The sequence below is a fragment of the Girardinichthys multiradiatus genome, chromosome 3 (assembly GCF_021462225.1).
Source record: "Girardinichthys multiradiatus isolate DD_20200921_A chromosome 3, DD_fGirMul_XY1, whole genome shotgun sequence".
NCBI classification, from domain to species: Eukaryota; Metazoa; Chordata; class Actinopteri; order Cyprinodontiformes; family Goodeidae; genus Girardinichthys; species Girardinichthys multiradiatus.
The window spans coordinates 8655728-8673393 of NC_061796.1; the positions used below are offsets into that span (position 1 = coordinate 8655728).

At 37.4% G+C, this 17666-nt stretch overlaps 1 protein-coding gene across 2 annotated transcripts in view; it reads right to left on the reverse strand.

The window, feature by feature from the left end:
* Positions 1–6422: 6422 nt before the first annotated feature.
* The window catches only part of sntb1 (syntrophin, basic 1), a 51889-nt gene continuing 40645 nt past the window's right edge, over positions 6423–17666 (reverse strand). The window contains exons 7-8 of one of the 2 annotated variants that reach the window (XM_047361044.1): positions 12357–12586; positions 6423–10088 (exon numbers count right to left, since the gene is read on the reverse strand). In XM_047361044.1, the coding sequence (XP_047217000.1) occupies positions 9996–10088; positions 12357–12586 (323 nt within the window). In that variant the 3' untranslated portion in view covers positions 6423–9995. Of the gene's footprint in view, positions 10089–12356; positions 12587–13617; positions 15231–17666 lie in introns of those variants that run through there. The other variant, XM_047361045.1, reaches the window with a different exon arrangement.

Genomic DNA, 17666 nt, shown 5'->3' on the forward strand with positions numbered 1-17666 from the left:
ATACATCTCCTCTTGGAGCAAACCTGTTGAATGTTGACATAATGAGAAAGTGCAGCCAACAGAGAGAGAGATGGGCCGATTTTTTACTCTGCCTTGCAATAGTATTTGCACCCCTTGAACATTTTCACAAATGAAAACCGCAAATTAAAATTTGTTTCATTGAGATTTTATGGAATAAACCAACACAAAGTGATATCATACTTTTCTTCAGCTGGGCTAAGAAAGCTAGTCAGAGTTCATGTGATAATGAATAAACCTTAATAAAAGGGAACCAGAAGGAAAACCTATTATAGGCTGCAAAGGATGTGATACTCGAGAGGAGGTTCACCTTCCAGCAGGACAAGACTAAACATTAAGCCTGAGCTGTTAAGCTATGGTTCAGATCAAAGCACATTAAAGGGTTAGAATGAAATAGGCCATATCCAATTGAAAATCTGTGGCAAAACTTGAATATCACTGATGAAACATGCTTTTGATCTGACTGAGTTTGAAGTCATTTGCAAAGAGGAATTACTTCAGTGTCTAGATGTGCAAAAGATTTTTAGTGGTACTATAGTGACAGGTGGTTCTACAAACCAGGGCTAAATATGCACAGCAAACTTTTCAGAAAGTTTGGAAAAAGACTGAATTTTCTTCCTGCTTTACAAAAAATGTGTTGGTCTATAAAATACAATCTCCAGTGACAAAAATTGGAGTTTGTGTTTGTGATGTCGCAATATGAGGAAAGGTTCATGGATATAGTTTAGCATGGTATGTTTTAAAGGCTTGAAAAAAGGAAATTTAGAGCAAAAATATAGGTAACATCTAACCATGCCTTTATGTGAGCCCATATCCAAGTCTCGTTGCTCAAACCCTTCATTCATCTTGTGCAAATAGTGTTCCTTAAATGTACAAAGAAAATAACCAAATAAGAGCACAAATTGATTCCTGTTTATTCAGTGATGTGACAAAATCTGTCTCAGACATTCACTCTGATACAACTGAATGTCTAAGCTGTGAAATGTAGAAAACCTCTTTCTTAGCTTCTGGTTACAAGAAGAATTAAAATGTTTGAAATTCTGGTAATACTTACACAAACCTCTCTGTCCTCTTGGAAATGTTTGGGGGAATCAATCAGTCTTTTAAAACCTGTGGTGTAGCCAACAACCCAACCAAAGTTTTCCACTCCAACTATTTACGGCCAGAATGCTGATACATCGTCAGACAGTTTCCCCGCATTTTTATCCAAGATTGTAGAAATATATATGTTTTTCCTCTCCACACAGACTGTTAATCACTCACGACCAAAGCCCAGTAAAACATAATTGATTCTGGAGACCACAGCCTCTGAAGTCATAAATTTCTCCCATTGCTTACAGATTCAAGACATTTTAAGCATATAAGGTGTTTGCCAAAGTATGCACATCCCTTGAACCTTTTCATATGTAGTCAGATTACAACCACAAACTTCGCTGTATTTTACTAGGATTTTATGTGAAGGATCAACACAAAGAAAAGTATAATTTTAAATAAATTCTACAAAGTGTAGTGTGCATTCATATTCACATTATGAGTCATTACTTTTCAGACCAAGCTTTTGCTGCAATTGCAGGTGTGTCTCTACCAGGTTTGCACATGAAAGAACCACCATATTGGCCTGTTTTTTGTGAAATCGCTCAAGCTCAGACTGGATAAACAGCATCTTAACAGAACATGATTTTGTTGCAGATGATTTCTGTTCAGGTGACAAAAACAACAACCCATTTGCTCAGGTGGCAGTCCTGCATTCCCCGGATGTTGGTGATTGAAACAAAAATACCCCCCCATAAATCCAAGCATATAGCCAAAAATTACACTCAGAAAGGAAGTTAAAGTGACTCAGCTTTTGAAATGTTTTATCTTTTTTTCTTTCTTTTCCCTGTTTGAACTTTTGAATCAGGGTTAGTGCACAGTGGAAAGCAGCACAGCAGCCAGTGACATTTTAACTATGCTGGGAGATTTCAAATCTTACTCTTTACCACAAATTGACTGATAATGTATCCATGAGTTATGGAGAAAAAGTGAGAGCGTCACATGTTCCATAATTCTGTAAACACGGAGAGTACTTTACTTGTTTTTTGACCAAACCGCTAACACATACCTGTGCTTGTATGTAAGGATTGAGAGTTTTTGGATTTAAACTTTAGATGTTCTGATTGTGTTTATTTGCCTTGTGTGCTAATGGTTACTGTGAACTCTGCATTCATGGCCTTCATTGTGTCAACTAGACCTCAATATTGATGGCCTTTATCTCCTGATTAGCCTCAAAGTCTGTTTTGTCATGAGGGTAAACTTCTTAATTTGTTGCAGCAAATTTGAAATAGTCAGAGGCGTACTAAATTGAGACAAACTAACTTTGTCTTGAAATGTTTAGAAACAGTTGTTGCATAAATGTTGTCAAGGGTGAACCCCTTCGCTCTCTGCTCATACAATACACAATATTAGATTCAGGGCAATGAGACCAGATGAGAAGAGATTTAAACTTCTTTTTGTTTTTAAGACATTTTTTGTATTCGCAAATAGGTTTGCTTTAAAAAGAATCAATAAACAGTGTGAAAGAATTTAATCCAGTTTTGTTAAATATATATGTTGAAGTTTTTGCGCTGGTCTCAGTCTAAGATTATCTTGATGCAGCAAAGCAGGAAAAATGATCCTTTTGTGTTTTCACAATTAAATTAGATCTATTGATTCTCAAGTTGAGTTTGAAAGAATTTCTGTTCAGCATAAAACAGTTAAGTTAATGTTTGACCAGTGTGGGTATTTGACATTATCAATAACAGTCGATAAAATGCAGTCAACCTCATTTAAAAAAAAAAAAGAACTTGTGAAAAAGCCCTTTAATTAAGCACCAATAAGAATCTCTGGTTAGATGCCATTAGATGGACTGTGAGAGGAAACTAGACAACATCTATGCATGCATGGGGAGAACAAAGCCCACACAGAAATGCCATACAAAAAATAGTATGGCTTATTTCTGTGAATAAACCATAGTGTTGCTAACAGAATATTATCCATGCTTCATTAGGTCATAAATTTAAATAAGGACATTTTGAACAAAGTATTTCAGTTTCTATTAACTATTTTTCTGGTGCTTAAAAGACACTTATAAATAAATCTTTTGGACAATACAACATTTTAGTAATTTGCATTTCTTATCCACTTGAGCAAAATATACAATTTACACCTTGAGAAATGAACCTTTTGTCCCAACAAGTCAAAATTATGTTCAGTGTCATTTCAGATGATAAAACTTAACTTTTCACTTTTCTCTTTTTTCCACTTCCAATTATTTCCGATGTTTTCATTGTGAACATAGATACGACTTTTCTTTACATGTCCCACCCAAACTATTTAAGAAACTTCCTAAAGTGCATTTCTTTCAGCAGGATGTTTGTTCTGGTTGAGCACAATATAATAACTTTTAATGAGTTTGATTGTTATGAAATCGTCTTTACATATTTATTGGTTGTGCATTATCTTTTATTAGCTAGCTTGTTTTTATAATTTACCTGAACAGCAATGGTGCAACTAAATTTATCAAATGTGCTATACAAATGAAAAAATGACGAATTAACGCCATTCGTGCACTTTCTCAACACGAAATGAGCACACAGGTATACACAACGGCAGCCCAGAACTGGTGAGGACACGCCTCAGCAGAGAAATGCTACAATCAATTGAGTCAAGAGAGAAGATGTTCATTCAGAGCTGCTTCACACAAAAACAACTTCAATGGAATAGTTTGAATGAAACTGCATTGACATCAACATCAAGTTTGGACCACTCCTACAGATTTTCTGAAAAGCTGATAGTCTCGGTCATTTCTCAGCACCTCTAAATCAGATGGCTAAAATAAAGAAGAAGTAAAAGTCAAGTTGCGTGCATCTCCAGGATTATGTGGGAAAGATCACCTAGAGAAAGATATTTGTCTCTCTCACATGATGCAACAGTTACTACCTAATGATATTTAGCGTGCCCGACGCGAGTCAGTATCAGCCTGCCCACAGAAAAAAGAGAAATGAGAAGAGATACGAGTAGGTGGGCAAATATGCTGGTGAGGAATTTCAAGCTGTGAACAATTCTAAGAATTACTACAGTGTTGAGGTCTAAAACCTCTCAGCCTCATTAAAATGAATGTAGCCAACTCATTACCTCGGAGGCGAGAAAACAATGTCAGGAGTTACAGCTGTGTTAAGTGCTACCTACAACTCCAACGCTGCATGGATTCCTTCTGCTGAGGAACCCAAAGAAAGACTCCTCCACATCCAGCTGAACTGTCACTAACAGCCTGTAAATTAGCACATCTCATTCATTCCAACTGCTCCCAAAATAAAATACAGCTTGTTTGTCTCACAAAAGATAATGTGCACGTTTTCTATAAGGAATTGATATCCTTTGGACCCTTTCATTTTCTACAACAACAGTGCCTTGCAAAAAAAACAAAAAAAACAAACAAATCTTACCATGGGTACTTTTTAAATTTTGTCGCTTTACAACCACAAACTCCACTGTTTTAAGGGGATTTAATGTGATATATCAACATAAATTAGTGCATAATTGTGAGGTGGATAAAAATGATGTGTGGTTTACAAACGTTTTCACAATTAAAAATATAGAAAGAGTTGCATGCATTTATATTCAACCCACAATAATGCAATATCCAATCCAGGGCAGCTGTTCACTTCCAGAAGTCAGCTAATTAAGAACTAGAGCTCATTTATGTGTGAATCAATCTAAATATAAATCCGGCTGCTCTATAAAAGCCTCAGAAGTTTGTTAGCAAACATCAGTAAACATACAGCGTCATGAAGATCAAGGAACATAGCAGACATGTCGGGAACAAAGTTGGCTAGGTTGTAAAACAATATTTCATAGAGTACACAGTCCATCATCTGAAAATAGAAAGTTGCCAATCTACCAAGACTTGGGCTTCCACCTAAACTAGGTAGGCTGTATAAGGAGAGCATTAATCAGAAAGAGGCTCATGGAAACCCTCTAGAGATCTGCAGAGATTGTTCAGATAGGAGAATCTGTTATTAGTCATACACTCTATAAATCAAGCCTTCATGGCAAGAAGCGGCAAGAAGGGCATAGGTGAAAGAAAGCTATGAGATTTCCCCTTTGCAGTTTTCCACAGCTAACATGTAGAAATAGATGCTCTGGTCAGATCAAATCAAAACTAAAGTTCTTGGCCTAATATCATGTGTGGTTGAAAACTACCTGGTTACTTATTTGAATATATACTACTGGTCAAACGTTTTAGACAGTTTCTCATTTAATGCTTTCCTTTATGTTTATGACTATTTACACTGTTTGTAGATTCTCACTGAAGGCATCAAAACTGAATGAACACATATGAAATTATGTAGCAAACGGAAAATTGTAAAAGTACTTTAAATCTTTTATATTTTACAATCCTCAAAGTAGCCGCTCTTTGATGTGATGACTGAAATATTAACCTTTGACCGTCTCTTAATGAACCTCTGGGAACTCTTTGGAAACCTATTTCAGGTGACCACCTCATGAAGCTCATGGAGAGAATGCCAAGAGAGCAAAGTAGTCCTCAAAGCAAAGGACAACTATTTTGAAGAATCTAAAATATAAAAATGTTTCAGAGTTATTTCACACTTTTTGTTTATGACATATTTCCATGTGTGTTCATTCATAGTTTTGTTGCCTTTGTTGAGAATCTACAATTTAAATAGTCACGAAATTAAAGAGACCCATTAAGTGAGAAAGTGTATCTAAAACATTTGACCAAAGAGATAGATTTGATTTGGAAAGATGTTTTTCTGAATTTGTTATTTTGTATTGATATATTTTAACACATTATTTGAAATACCAGAATTTGCACAAAACTTTAATATTTTTGCTTGCCTGACTACATCATTGCTTATAAATGAAATCCATGTCTTGAGTAGCCTTTTGCCAAATACTTTTTTTCCTTCAAATTTTTTGGATGACTGCCTTTTACTTATGCTAGAGTAAAAACATATTGAACTTATGTAACTATTACTGGAGTACAAATATTTGACTACTCTACCCACTTCTGCACTGCATATTGCTTTGACACATCAAGGTGTGCTGGACAGAGTTGATGACAAAATGGATAGAGGGCAAGCTTGGAGCAAAACCTGTTACAGGCCACAGAGGACCTGGGACTAGTGTAGAGGTCTACCTTCCGGCTGGACACCAACTACCAGAACCAGAACTACAACGTAATTGTTTAGATTACAGCATATGCTGTCCAGTCAAAGTGCTGAAACTAAATCCAGTTCAAAATCAGAGGCCAAAACTTGCAAACACACCCTTTTTTATATCAACACAAAATATGAAAAAGTTCAACGGGTATAAATATGCTTGCAAGGCTCCGTAGTTTCAAATATAAAAAGCAAGAGTCAGTATTTATAGCAAACAGATTTAATTTAAATCTTTATATGACAGAGGTGATTTGTATTTCCTGCAGATGAAAAATAATAAATCACAGCTGCGGACAATAAAAAACAACTAATCAACTGTTGTTTATCACAGGGTTTATGTGCAACATCTGAATTAACAAGTCAGCATCATCATTCCGAGTGACAATACAGTACCTGCCGAAGGCATCAGAGCTCTGCATTCGAAAGCATCGTGTTACTCAGAGAGCTTCTCTTGACTTTACTTTATCAGCAATGCTGGATTCTTCAGTGTTACAAATCTTTACATCAACAAAACATATAGTTTTCTCAACAGTGTGCTACGACTGCAATGCATATATCACTTTGTACAGTGTATGTGTGTGTGGTATCTCTCTACAGAGGGCGGAGCATGTCATATAACCACCACTGAAGATTTATCGCTCATTATGCTCAAGCTGTAATTTCTAGTTAATTTATTTCAAAATTTAGACGTTTATTTTCCTCCAGTTTCTGCAAGAAGAAAGAGAAGAGAGCTGGCAGGTAGCCGCGGCAGAGACGCATAAGTCCACAGACGTGGATAGAATAATGGCCTGCACAGCTGCTGTGGGACTGACACAGGAAGCCAACATTGTGATGCCTCCGCGCTGTAACGATGATGCTGGATGTGATGTTATTTTATCTTTGTTATAAAGACTGGCCATCCATCAAATTACTAATAGCAATTATCATCTTGATGAATGTAAAACTGCCACGGTACGACTGTCATTGGTCCTGGGAAACATGATCTAGCAAGATGCGAGTTGATGAATGGTGCTCTCTGAAATAATGACAGAAGCACTAAACAGCATCATCATGTTGGATCAGACAAATAAAACTTAGATGAATATTTCAGCATCTTGAGAAAGAGTCAGTATTTTTCTTGAGCAGATTCTGATACGTTCGAGGTTGCTGTTTTATAGACCTCTCAAGCTCACCAGGTAAACTCTCTCTTTTGCTTAAACTGGACAAAACCAACCAACGTCAAGCTTTGCTCTAAAATAGGCTTGATGACAAAATAAAGTCGTCTAAAACCAAAACATTTTCAGTTTGAAGGTTGATATGTCATTGATATTTGGATATTTACTATTTGAAATAAACTGGAACTATTTGATGGTTTCTAAATATTTTTCATGTATGAAATGCAGGAGGTTATTTAGAGTACTGGAATTATCTAAATTAGTGTTTTCCCACAATCACAGATCTGCATTTTGGTGGCTCTGTCAGAGAGAGATTGCTTCAGAAATCTTTTAAGGACAAACTTACGTTTTAACTCACTGTTTCTGTATTTTTGGCTTGTGTTTAGGTAAATTATATTGTTTTCCTGCACAATATCAGCAGTATTATTGAATATTTTGCAATGAATCCACATTTGTCGCCTCCTTTCTTCTTACCATCATCATATGGTTCCCATCAATCTCCGTGAGCTTCAGCATCTATCATATTTGGGATCCAAAACAATGTGACTATCTAAATAGCCAAAAAAACAGTGTCCTCTGCAATTATCGTCAGTCCTTAAATTGATATTTTATTACAGAAGCATGATCTCATAGTGTCTGTAACCCATGACGTTTGTTTCCCTGGGGTATGAATATGACATCAGGTTGTATCATCATGCTACTAGGTTGGATAATGACCTATTTATTTTGAGTTATTTTGCCACCATGCACAGTGAATAGGATGTTAAGTAAAACAACCTCCGAATCTCTCTGTTACAGATCTGCAGCAAAGATTGGCATCTTAGGGTCACCAAATCTCCATAACAACCATTAGACGTCATGTATATACCTTTCTGTTGTTTGATACGCTAGCTAGAAAAATTCTCGCTTCTCCGATCAATGATATCATAAATGCACAGTTTGCAAAACACAAAAACTGGGACTTTAGCTGGAACTGTCTGCTTTGGTTGGATGAGACTAAAACTGATCTTGTTGGCAGCAACAACTCCAGGTGGGTTTAGTATTAAACAAAGCATGAATGTGTGGAAAAGCACTTCACGACAACTATTAAGTATGATGGGGGATCTGTGATGCTGTGGGCTCCCTGGGAACCACGTTAGAGTGCATGATATCATGGAGTCTTTGAAATAACAGGAGAAAACTGTCAGAAAACTGAAAATGTGTTGTCATTGGGTCTTTTAGCAGAATAATGATCCAAAAAATCTGAACAAATCAATACTGAAATAGTTCACTGTATGTAAAATCAACCATCTATCATAGACACCTCAATTCTAAAACCTAAAGCCTTTAAAAAATGCAGTGTGCTAAAAAGAAGAGTGCATAAGAGATGACCCAGGACTCTGGATGACCTAGGGAGATTGTGCAAAGAAGAATGGTCAAGCTCTCCCTCTCTGAATGCTCCAACTATGTAAAATATTATAGATGAAGACTAAAGGCCAATACATACACTGCAAGAACAGTACAACTCTTTTAATAAGTGCCAATAAGTGTACCACTGGGAATTTAATGTTAAAAGCATAATTTTAGTTAAATTGTATCTTAGCTGTCCTTTGTAATTTTAACACTGTGTGTGTTGACAGAGGTTCTGATTGTGATTTGATAAATGGTACAGTTCTGGTACACAATTTCAGACTCTGGTATAAGAAAGGTAATTTTGAAAACTAGATTATTTCTGTTATAGAATACCATGACTTTAAATCAGTTATTCATCTAATGCTGTGAGAATTTAATAATGATCATTTGGCTAAAAATATCAAATGTTTACCTTAAATTACTAGCTGAGACTATTCCCAAACTCTCCCTAGTCTTATGCTCCATCCAGGGAAAAATAAATCCTCTGTATCTTCCATCAGGTCCTTAGCCTTCATGTGTAAGTGTCACACTGGAGTACCTTAAAACACAGCATGGTCATCATGAGCAAGCTGTTAAAAGAAAGCTGTGACAGTTTAAATCTGAGTGAGCCGTCATTTTGTGGGAAAATGTGCCCCCCAGTCTGGATGACGAATGCCGACACTGATAACGAGACATCCCGGGGGGACTCTAATAAAGACTAATGTGCAAAGTTTCTCCACGATGTGTCATGTGTTTGAGGAAGACGGATGACGGGTGAAATTAAGAATGTCCTTTCAGAGATGGTGGTAAATAAATTATATAATTGGTAAATGGAAGGCAGGTTGCTATTACATTTTGATTGAATTAAAAGTGAATTAATCTCCACCCTGCTACATGAGGCCAGTCCTTCCCATCCTGGACGTGACAGTAATGCCCAATGTTCTCTTGTCATTATGTTGGTACGTCTCTCTATATATATATATCATCCATCTGCTTCAAGTCCAGTTCACCTTCTCTCTGGTTCTTCAGCCAACATTCTTGGAGCCCTGAAAGGGGGTCATTTACCCCGCCCCAAAATATGTCTGAAGTATAACCAGTTTCAGGCACCTTCTAAGACACAGAACCCAGAAAAGTTACAAATTACAAATAAAGGCCACATTCATTCAGTTCGGGTTTGTAAATGAAGAAACCAGATGAAGAAACAAGATGAGTTTGGTTTCAAAGGGGTTTGAAAGTCCTTGTAAGGAGTTGATCAGGCTACCAAACCCAGACGGGCGATCTTAGCAGACAGGAAAGAGTGGAGGATGAAGACAATTGGTTTTGGACACGAGTGAAGATCCAGCTGCTGGAAGTAGAAGGAAAAACATTAAAATTAAATAGCAGAATATTCATGAAAGAAAAAGGACAAAAAGACAAAATAAAGAAACTAAAGCCTTTGTTCTAAGACTTACAGAACGTTTTACTGTATACCAAGAACTAAGAACACAATATTATTAGAATTGTTTTTCATAAAAACTTAGAATAACATTAATTTGTTTTTTGACATCATGCTAAATTCTGTAGATCACATTTGAGCACCATGTAAAAATCATTAAAGATTACTAAGAACGGAGCCATCACTACAAACCACTCTACAGCTATGTGATCGGACTGATTTCAGCTGTACTGAAACTCATTTGTTCAACATCAATATATTTAACTTATACGTTTACCCTTAACTATTCTTTAAGTGGTCAGTTTATGTCAGAGGCCTCCTCATGTTGTGCCAACATAGTTCAAGTGAAACACAATCATGGACTGAGCAACAAATCTTAGCCAGCCAGAAATGTTTCCTGAACGGGTAGATCAGGGCAGCCCCATGAATTAGACATGCACAGTTCCTGCCAAGTCGATACTATAGTAAACAGTGAAAAAAACACCCAGCTGACTTTCAAACTCTGAGCTAATGAGCCGTCAGCTGCATTCACAAGTGCCTTAGGATTGTTTATAGTAGCTTGTCTGAAACTGTGCTTGGATTTAGAAATAATACAAACGCAGAAATCTGTACTGCTCAAGTAGCCAAGAGAAGGTTTTGAATCAGTGCTCAGAAGTCGGTGCTTATTTGCCTTGAGCATAATGAGAGCAGTGACAACTGAGTGTTTCTGTCTGAGAAACTGTATACAAGGACTGTTGCTACAGTTTGAAGCATTGATATAAATCACTTCAGTTTCCAATTTTCTAAATCTAAGGAGCTTAGGGAGTCCATATTTCAATTTTCAGAGTGACGTTTTATCCACTATATAGCAGCAGGCCTACACATTATGAATAATAAAACCTCTACCTCTTGGTAGAAAAAATAAAGATAAATAACCAATTAGATGTTAATATATTTGAGGTAAACACTGTGAATAAAAAAAACTAAACTTATTATATTGATAGAACCTGATTACTTTGCTCCCATGGGCCAGCCAGACTTTTTCCAGAGAGCTGCTGAAAGCTGCAAACAGATTAAAAGTCTTACAGTCAGCGACAGGCTAGCCTCCATCTGAAACTAGCTAGTGAAGTATATTTTATTCCAGGTGTTATTTTCTAACCAAGTGCTGTAATTTACTTTCAGCAGCACTCCCTTACTTCTTCTTGTCATGTACACTCTATACTGCAGTTTTTTTCTTGCATTATTTTCCAGAAGCCCGTCTTAGAGACAGAATGAGCTGCTCCTCTTCAGAGCAAGTTAGTGGCAGCCTCAGCCACACATCGGTAAAAGCATCCCAGCACACTCTAAAGCCATTAGTTTAATCGCAGGTCTGTTTAAGTGATATTTAATTTTAGCTTCAATTCAGTTAGTTTTTTCTCATAATTAAGCTCGACATGTTTTGCCCTGCATGTAGTATGTATAACTGTCTGATATTTTAAAGATAATTCTGAAGTGTTTGGATTGAATTACTGTTTTGCTCTGTTTTAGGTCAGTTAGGATTAACGCGATTATTTCTACTTGCTAAATGCCAGAAAAAATGCTAATTAGAGAAATTATTATTATTATCATATGATGGTTTGTTAGTCTTTAATTCACAATATTATCGAGGCATACTTGTAAGTGTATTTTTAGGCAAAATCTCACTCACTTCCTTTAGTGACATCAAGAGAAAATTGAATTATTCAACCAGGATTTAAAAAAAAGAGGATTGTAGGACTGTAGGATGCCTGAAGGTGCCACCTTCATCTGTTCAAACATAAACAAGTATAAACACCATGGGTAAGTCCAATGAAACCTTTCAGGAGGGAGATAGCTTCCATGTTGCAGGGATAAATGTTTTTGTTGAGTAATGTGTGAAGCAGCCTCAGAAAGACCTCATGGAGATGCTGCCTTTAGCATTCTACCAAATACTGAGAAAATCTATGTAAACTTCTACATTTTTTTTTTGATCCTAGTTGACCTAAAACAGGTCAGTGTAATAAAGTTTTAAAAATCTAAAACTACCCTCTATTAAGAGCTTGATATTTTTCCTCTCAAAAGAGGCTGAGTTTATTTATCCTGTTTGCTTTTAGTTGGACACCAGCACAGAAGAAAATTGTATTCAAGTTAAAGAAATACTGTTACATTTTAAATTTCAAACCAAAATTCTTGAGAACTTACAATCTCCCCCTCCTTTCCTCCAAAGTCCAGAAGGAGCATGCGTACTCCGTCGTCCGCGGACATTTTTAGTTTTTCAAAGGGATAGGAGAGGAGCACTTGGGGCTTGACCGATGTGTCGATTGCTCTCTCCTCATCGTCCTCCCCGTATCGTACTTTTGGGTCCGCCAGCACAGAGAAGCCCTTCTCATAGTGAATCACCAGCCGACACTCCTGACCGCTGTACAGGCAACCTAGAAAACAGAGATGATGCATTTATTTACGTTGCTCAGAAATAGATTTCCTGATCTAATAGGTTTTATTGGGACTTTATGTGACTGCAGTTTTCAAGCCTTGCCTCAAATTTGACTAAGCCATGCTAACACAGTTATTCCTTAAACTAAACCGATAAATTATAGCTCTGTCTGCATGTTTGGGGTCATTGTGGGGTCACAGCGCCTTGAGTGCCTTGTTGCTGAAAAGCGCTATATAAATAAACTTGACTTGATTGGCCTGCTGGAAGGTCAACCTCTACTCCAGTCTCAATTCTTTTGCAGACAGATTTTCTGTCAGGAAGGGTCCTGTATTTAGCTCTATCTATCTTCCCATCAAATCTCACCAGCTTCTCCATTCCTGCTAAGGAAAAAGCATCCCCACAGCATTATGCTTCCACCACCATGCTTCAAAGTAGGACTGATGCATTCAAGGGGTTGTGCAACACACTGTATTTTAAATGTAATCCAAAACATAAATAAATAAGTCTTGGTCTTATCTAACCAGAGCACTTTCTTCTACATTTGCTGCGTCCTCAACATTGCTTGTGGCAAACTGAATGTTCTTCGCAGGTTCAGTTGATGGACTGAACAGTACTCCAGAAGATGTTAATATCTTGGAATATTGTTTTATTTCCTAACCTTCCTTTACACTCTGCCTGGTGTGTTTCTTGCTCTTCGTTGTTCTCTGATATTCTCTAACAAACCACAGAAATGTTTTAAATTAAACACAGGATACTACTAGGTATTTAGGTAACTTCCTCAGGCATGTGGTAGCACTATATTTTTTTCGTGACTTTAAAGTAAAGGGGGATGAATTAAAATGGATGCCCTGCTTTTAAAATTTTTATTTGTTAAGAAAAGTTTAAACCATATATCATTTTCTTTCCACTTTACAATTATACACTACTCTGCATCAGAATCAGAATCAGAATCAGAAAAGCTTTATTGCCAAATACGTTTTTGGACATACAAGGAATTTGTTTTGGCGTAGTCGGTGCAATACAGTACAAATTAAACAGTATAAACATATCTATAATATAATATAAATTGGTCTATCACATAAAATCCCAACAATGTACAATAAATGTTTGTTGTAACGAGACAAAACATGAAAAAGTTCAGGGGATATGAAAACTTTAGCAAAGCACTGTACGTTTTTCCTGTAACTCATGTATCTAACATGTATTTACTTCAAGATCCACCTTTAGGCTGCAACATTTCAGTAACACACACCGCTCTCCTGTTGGAGATCGCTATAAGCAGAGAGTGCAATTTCTCAGATTTACACCATTTCTTGCCACTTATTTCCAGCTCCCCCTCCTTTCCTTTCTTCTTCTCACAGCAGGCGTCTTGCCTAAAAGCCGAGTGAGGCCCACCATCTTCATCAACTCTCGGTTAAAGTGTAGCTTCTATCATCTTTGTCTCAGTCCTGCACAGCATAATTGTGGCACACTTACTTTTGTTTGTCAAAAACAGCTGAGTACTCAATCCCTGGCAATGGCATTAAGGTCACTTGCCGAAAGGTTTTAGTGTACAATAAGCTCCTGTCTCAATGACATCTGATCTACCAGGCTGTGAGTTTGTTTGACAAAGAGACAACAAGCGAGAGGAGCTGTTATGTCTCCACTGTTTGCTAAAAGCCAGAGTAAGATGAGTGTGTGGATGTGTCTTTGTACAGCGGAGTGTGTTCATGCTGATAGCAAAAAAAAAAAGCTAATATGTGATAAAGAAACTAAGATACTGTGTTATGATTTGAAAGCATGGATGCATGTGTTTGTTTCCGCGTTGGATGTGTTATTTCCACGGCATCAAGCTGAAGGTTATCTCTGATTACTAACAGACCAATCCTCATACAGCCAATCATATTGGATGTCAAAGTTTGTGAGCTGCTCAACTCAGTAGAAAAATTAAGATAAAAAAACACACAAACATGGCTAAAAATATTCTTATAACATTGTTTTACCCATCAAAAGGTAATACAACAATTTCATGAAAACATTAAAATGCATGTTAAGTTAATTTTCCGGCCATGGACTTCTGGGAGATCAATTTATAAGCATGTTCACACACTTGTTCACAATTACAATCACTGCTAGTAAGCTGACTGCCACTTACAGTAGCAGCAGTTGTTCACTAAAAACAGTCCACCAATCAGAGCCTGAATGTAGAAATTTACCAAATCATTTTTATTTACAGAGCAAATTTTAAGCAAAAAAAGCTTACAAAGGTGATTTAAAATAAATGCTTAAAACAAACAAAAACAACATAAGTGAACACATTTCAAAAGACATAAAATCAGTAAAAACAGAACTAGATAAAAATTAAACATCATCCAAATGGTAAAAATACAAATTCTTTCAAGCACCAAGATACTAAATAGCAGGGAAAATATACCTATTTAAAGTAGTTTGAAAAATGCTTTATTACAAGATTCACAGACAGTAGGGAGGCTTTTCCTATGCTAGAGCAAAAGCACAATGGTCTACACGTAAAATATATTCTGGTGACAGAGCTGCAAAAACAAGCAAGATGATTTTAAAAGCAATTTGTAAGAGTAACAGAATCACGCAGCATGTCTGTTTCTGGATCCAGTCAGGAATCTGGCTTCATAATTTTGAACCACCTGCAGAAGAACATCATATCACATCAACATAAACGGGCTGATTCCAAAAACAAATTTACAGTGTGCCTAAAGCGGTGGTAATCCTGTTCATGTCAATGTGAGAACTGATCTGAGTTTTGAAATTTTTCTGATTTGTAAGAAACAATAAGAGTTCATCTGTATGTCAAACTTTAAATGTTCATCAAAAACAAGTGCTAAATTCCTGGCTTGGGTCAGAAGGATAAATGATGATGGCTAAGTGGCAAGCAAGGTTCAATGAGGTCTGAAAATGACCATCTCTCACTTACCATCATTTAAGTGTAGAACGTTATTAGTAGTCTAGGCTTTTTACTTCTTTAATAAAGAAAGCACAGAAAGCATATGTAATTAAAATTAAACTTGTCCAAAGATTAATTCCTGAGGGACACCTCAAATTACAACAGCATAATTTCCAGAAGTTGATATCTACAGGGGTTGGACAATGAAAATGAAACACCTGTCATTTTAGTGTGGGAGGTTTCATGGCTAAATTGGACCAGCCTGGTAGCCAGTCTTCATTGATTGCACATTGCACCAGTAAGAGCAGAGTGTGAAGGTTCAATTAGCAGGGTAAGAGCACAGTTTTGCTCAAAATATTGAAATGCACACAACATTATGGCTGACATACCAGAGTTCAGAAGAAGACAAATTGTTGGTGCACGTCTTGCTGGCGCATCTGTGACCAAGACAGCAAGTCTTTGTGATGTATCAAGAGCCACAGTATCCAGGGTAATGTCAGCATACCACCAAGAAGGACGAACCACATCCAACAGGATTAACTGTGGACGTAAGAGGAAGCTGTCTGAAAGGGATATTCGGGTGCTAACCCGGATTGTATCCAAAAAACATAAAACCACAGCTGCCCAAATCACAGCAGAATTAAATGTGCACCTCAACTCTCCTATTTCCACCAGAACTGTCCGTCAGGAGCTCCTCAGGGTCAATATACACGGCCGGGCTGCTATAGCCAAACCTTTGGTCACTCATGCCAATGCCAAACGTCGGTTTCAATGGTGCAAGGAGCGCAAATCTTGGGCTGTGGACAATGTGAAACATGTATTGTTCTCTGATGAGTCCACCTTTACTGTTTTCCCCACATCCGGGAGAGTTACGGTGTGGAGAAGCCCCAAAGAAGCGTACCACCCAGACTGTTGCATGCCCAGAGTGAAGCATGGGGGTGGATCAGTGATGGTTTGGGCTGCCATATCATGGCATTCCCTTGGCCCAATACTTGTGCTAGATGGGCGCGTCACTGCCAAGGACTACCGAACCATTCTTGAGGACCATGTGCATCCAATGGTTCAAACATTGTATCCTGAAGGTGGTGCCGTGTATCAGGATGACAATGCACCAATACACACAGCAAGACTGGTGAAAGATTGGTTTGATGAACATGAAAGTGAAGTTGAACATCTCCCATGGCCTGCACAGTCACCAGATCTAAATATTATTGATCCATTTTGGGGTGTTTTGGAGGAGCGAGTCAGGAAACGTTTTCCTCCACCAGTATCACGTAGTGACCTGGCCACTATCCTGCAAGAAGAATGGCTTAATATCCCCCTGACCACTGTGCAGGACTTGTATATGTCATTCCCAAGACAAATTGACGCTGTATTGGCCGCAAAAGGAGGCCCTACACCATACTAATAAATTAGTGTGGTCTAAAACCAGGTGTTTCAGTTTCATTGTCCAACCCCTGTAGCAGCAAATATTTAACAATATGGCTGAACAAGAAAGAAAGAAAATTAAAGTATTGTAATGTGGTTCTACAAGGTTAATCAGATTTCTACAACTACAACACAGACATCTATAATCAAATAAAAATATGTCCCAACAGTTGAATAACTGTATAATTCATAGCCAACTGTATAATACATACTAATGAATAGATCAGTGCACCTCTGATGGCATAAATTTGGCCATAAATTAAGCAAAGAGTGCTGATCTTCACTGGGATCAGGAGTGAATATCAAACCTGAAACCGTACTCTTCAATCTGAGAACATTGTTCTGGGGGGAAAGCAAGGTTTCCCTTCAGAATACGCTCTCACATAAAAGGGTTTTTCAGGCTGCGACAAAGACCCTTTTTCTGACACTGAGTGGAAGAGACAGAAGGAAAGATGGAGGATCAGAGAGTGATAACAGAGTGAGTGAATAAATCAGGGTAGAGTCAGACAGCAAGAGAGAAGAGACTACTTCTGGGACCACTTTAGGTCTAGCAACTAAAAGGTCACTAAAGACACTAATCTATTGTTTTTGTCAGGCTTGTAGGTCATCACAACCTGAAAAAGTATCTGAGATTTTGAAACTGCACACAACTTTAAGGGTCACAGCAGGTTAATAGATTAGTTTTTCACTACCGCTGAGGTAATTCGATTTTTAAGGAGCTTCAAGCCATTAAGCTGTTTACCTGTTCACC